The sequence below is a fragment of the Numida meleagris genome, unplaced genomic scaffold (assembly GCF_002078875.1).
Source record: "Numida meleagris isolate 19003 breed g44 Domestic line unplaced genomic scaffold, NumMel1.0 unplaced_Scaffold537, whole genome shotgun sequence".
Taxonomy (NCBI): Eukaryota; Metazoa; Chordata; class Aves; order Galliformes; family Numididae; genus Numida; species Numida meleagris.
In genome coordinates this window covers 37011-40098 of record NW_018364753.1, presented here as the reverse complement: position 1 = coordinate 40098, position 3088 = coordinate 37011, and the positions used below count along the sequence as shown (strand labels likewise).

General features: G+C 63.6%; 1 protein-coding gene across 1 annotated transcript in view; it reads right to left on the bottom strand.

Annotated features, from left to right (window-relative positions):
* Window positions 1–1824, bottom strand: part of LOC110391834 (tonsoku-like protein) — a gene marked incomplete at its 3' end in the record, with an annotated part of 6626 nt that extends 4802 nt beyond the window's left edge. Inside the window, exon 1 of the mRNA XM_021383783.1 lies at window positions 1251–1824. Within this exon, the coding sequence (XP_021239458.1) occupies window positions 1251–1275 (25 nt within the window). The remainder of the gene's footprint in view (window positions 1–1250) is intronic.
* Between the last annotated feature and the right edge of the window lie 1264 nt (window positions 1825–3088).

Genomic DNA, 3088 nt, shown 5'->3' with positions numbered 1-3088 from the left:
GGCACCAATGGCACCAGTGACACCAGGGTCATGGCACCAGTAACACCAGTGACACCAGTAACAAGGCACCAATGGCACCAGTGGCACCAGTAACACCAACGATATGGCACCACTGGTACCAGTAACACCAACAGCACCAGTGACACCAGTGACACCAGTGGCATGGCACCAATGGCACCAGTGGCACCAGTAACGCCAGTGACACCAGAGACACCAGTAACATGGTACCAATGGCACCAGTGACACCAGTGACACCAGTGACACCAGTGACACCAGTGGCACCAGTGGCACCGGTGGCACCGGTGAGCTGGCAGCACTGCCCCCAGTCTCGTGGCACCAGTGCCCCCCCGTCACTGCCCCCAGTGCTCCCAGTATGGCCCAGTGCCACGTGGTCATGCTCCCAGTGCTCCCAGCCACCGTTCCCACAACTCCCAGTACCCCCAGTCACCACCCCCAGTGCTCCCAGTCACCACTCCCAGTGCTCCCAGTTGCTGTCCCCACTGCTCCCAGTGCTCCCAGTCACCGTCCCCACAGCACCCAATGCTCCCAGTCACTGTCCCCAGTGCTCCCAGTGCTCTCTGCCACCAACCCCAGTGTCACCAGACACCATCCCTTGTGCTCCCAATGCTCCCAGTCACTGTCCCCAGTGCTCCCAGTGCTCCCTGCCACCAACCCCAGTGCTCCCAGTCACCGTCCCCAGCACTCCCAGTGCTCCCAGTCACCATCCCCAGTGCTCCCAGTGCTCCCAGTTGCCGTCCCCACTGCTCCCAGTGCTCCCTGCCACCAACCCCAGTGCTCCCAGTCACCGTCCCCAGTGCTCCCAGTGCTCCCAGTTGCCATCCCCAGTGCTCCCAGCCACCACCCCCAGTGCTCCCAGTGCTCCCAGTCACCAACCCCAGTGCTCCCAGTTGCCATCCCCAGTGCTCCCAGGGCCCCCAGTCACCATTCCCACAACTCCCAGTGCTCCCAGTCACTGCCCCCAGTGCTCCCAGTGTCCTCAGTCACCAACCCCAGTGCTCCCAGTGCCCCAGTCACCGTTCCCACAACTCCCAGTGCTCCCAGTCACCGCCCCCAGTGCTCCCAGTGCTCCCAGTAAGGTCCAGTGCCCCCAGTGCCGCAGCCCCAGGTCGAGCCCCCAGCAACGCCCCCACTCCTCGCCTCGATCCCGTGCCCCCACCCCCTCCCAGTGCTCCCATTCCCCCCCAGTTGCTCCCAGTTGCCCCCAGTGCCGCCGCCCCTCCCCCACTCACGCCGCAGCTCCCGCTCCGCGCTCATCTCCGTTCTCCTCCGCCGACGGCTCCCGCCGCTCTCGGGTCCCGCCCCCCTCGGCCGCGGCTCCGCCAATCGGCTCGGGGCACGGCGGAGAGGCCGCTCTCATTGGGCGACGCGCAGAGTCCGCCTCCTCCCTTGGCCGCCGCTCCGCCAATCGGCGCCGGGCACCGCCGGAGGGAGGGCCGCTCCCATTGGGCGGCGCTCAGGAGGGCCCGCCCCCCTCCTGACGACTTCCGGTGCCGGCGTCCTGCGCGGCGCTGCCAGTATGGCCCAGTGCGAGCAGGGCTGCACGGTCACTGCTCCCAGTGCTCCCAGTATGGCCCAGTGCCACACGGTCGTGCTCCCAGTATGGCCCAGTGCCACACGGTCATGCTCCCAGCGCTCCCAGTATGGCCCCAGTGCCACCAGTGCCCCATCACCAATGTCCCCAGTGCTCCCAGTATCCCCAGTGCCACCAGGAGCTGTGATGACATCATCAGGTGACGTCACCCAGTGCTCTCCAGTCCCCTCCCAGTTCCACCCAGTCCCCTCCACTACCTCCCAGTACCCCCCAGTTCCCTCCCAGTCCCCCCCAGTTCTTCCCAGTCCCTCCCAGTACCCTCCAGTTCCTTCCCAGTACACCCCAGTATCCCTCCCAGTCCCTCCCAATCCCCCCCAGTTCCCTCTCAGTTCTTCCCAGTTCCCTCCCAGTCCCTCCCAGTACCCTCCATTCCCTCCCAGTTCCCTCATGTTTGCTTCCAGTCCGTCCCAGTCCCTCCCCGTCCCTCCCAGTGCCCTTCAATTCCTCCCAGTTCTTTCCCAGTACCCCCCTCTTCCCCCCAGTTCCCTCCCAGTACACCCATTCCTCCCAGTACCCTCCAGTTCCTCCCAGTTGCTTCCCAGTTCCCTCCCAGTTATGCATTCATGTGACACCACATGGGTGCGACACTCAGATATGACATCACTGGGTGACACCACACGTGGGCAGTGACATCGTTAATGACGTCATCCACACGCCCCCCCCCCCCTATTTGCATATGACATCATCAGGTGATGTCACGTGTGGTTGCGGAGGGAACTGGAGGGTACTGGGAGGGACTGGAGGGTACTGGGAGGAACCGGTGGGGACTGGGAGGGACTGGGAGGGATAGGAAGGGAACTGGGGGGGAACTGAGAGGAACTGGGAGGGAAATGGGAGCAACTGGGAGGGTACTGGGAGGACTGGGAGGAACTGGGGAGGGAATTGGAGGGGACTGGGAGGAGCTGTAAGTGACATGGAGGGACTGGGAGGGAACTGGGGGGGGGTACTGGGAGGGACTGGAAGGTACTAGGAGGAATAAGGAGGGAACTGGGAGGGTACTGGGAGGACTGGGAGGAACTGGGGAAATGGGAGGGACTGGAAAGAACTGGGAGGGAACTGGGGGGTACTGGGAGGGAACGTGGTAGGACTGGGTACTGGGAGGTACTGGAAAGAACTGGGAGGAACTGGAGGGTACTGGGAGGGACTGGGAAGGAACTGGAAGCGACTGGAGGGTACTGGGAGGACTGGGAGGGACTGGGAGGAACTGGGAGGTATTGGAAAGAACTGGGAGAGAACTCGGAGGGACTGGAGGAACTATGAGGGAACTGGGAGGAACTGGGGGTACTGGGAGGAACTGGGTGAGAACTGGGAGGGAACTGGGGGGTACTGGGAGGGAGCTAGGGGGTACTGGGAAGAACCGAGTGCGTACTGGGAGGGAACGTGGTACGACTGGGGTACTGGGAGGAACTGGAAAGAACTGGGAGGAACTGGAGGGTACTGGGAAGGAAGTGGGAGGGACTGGGAAGGAACTGGGGA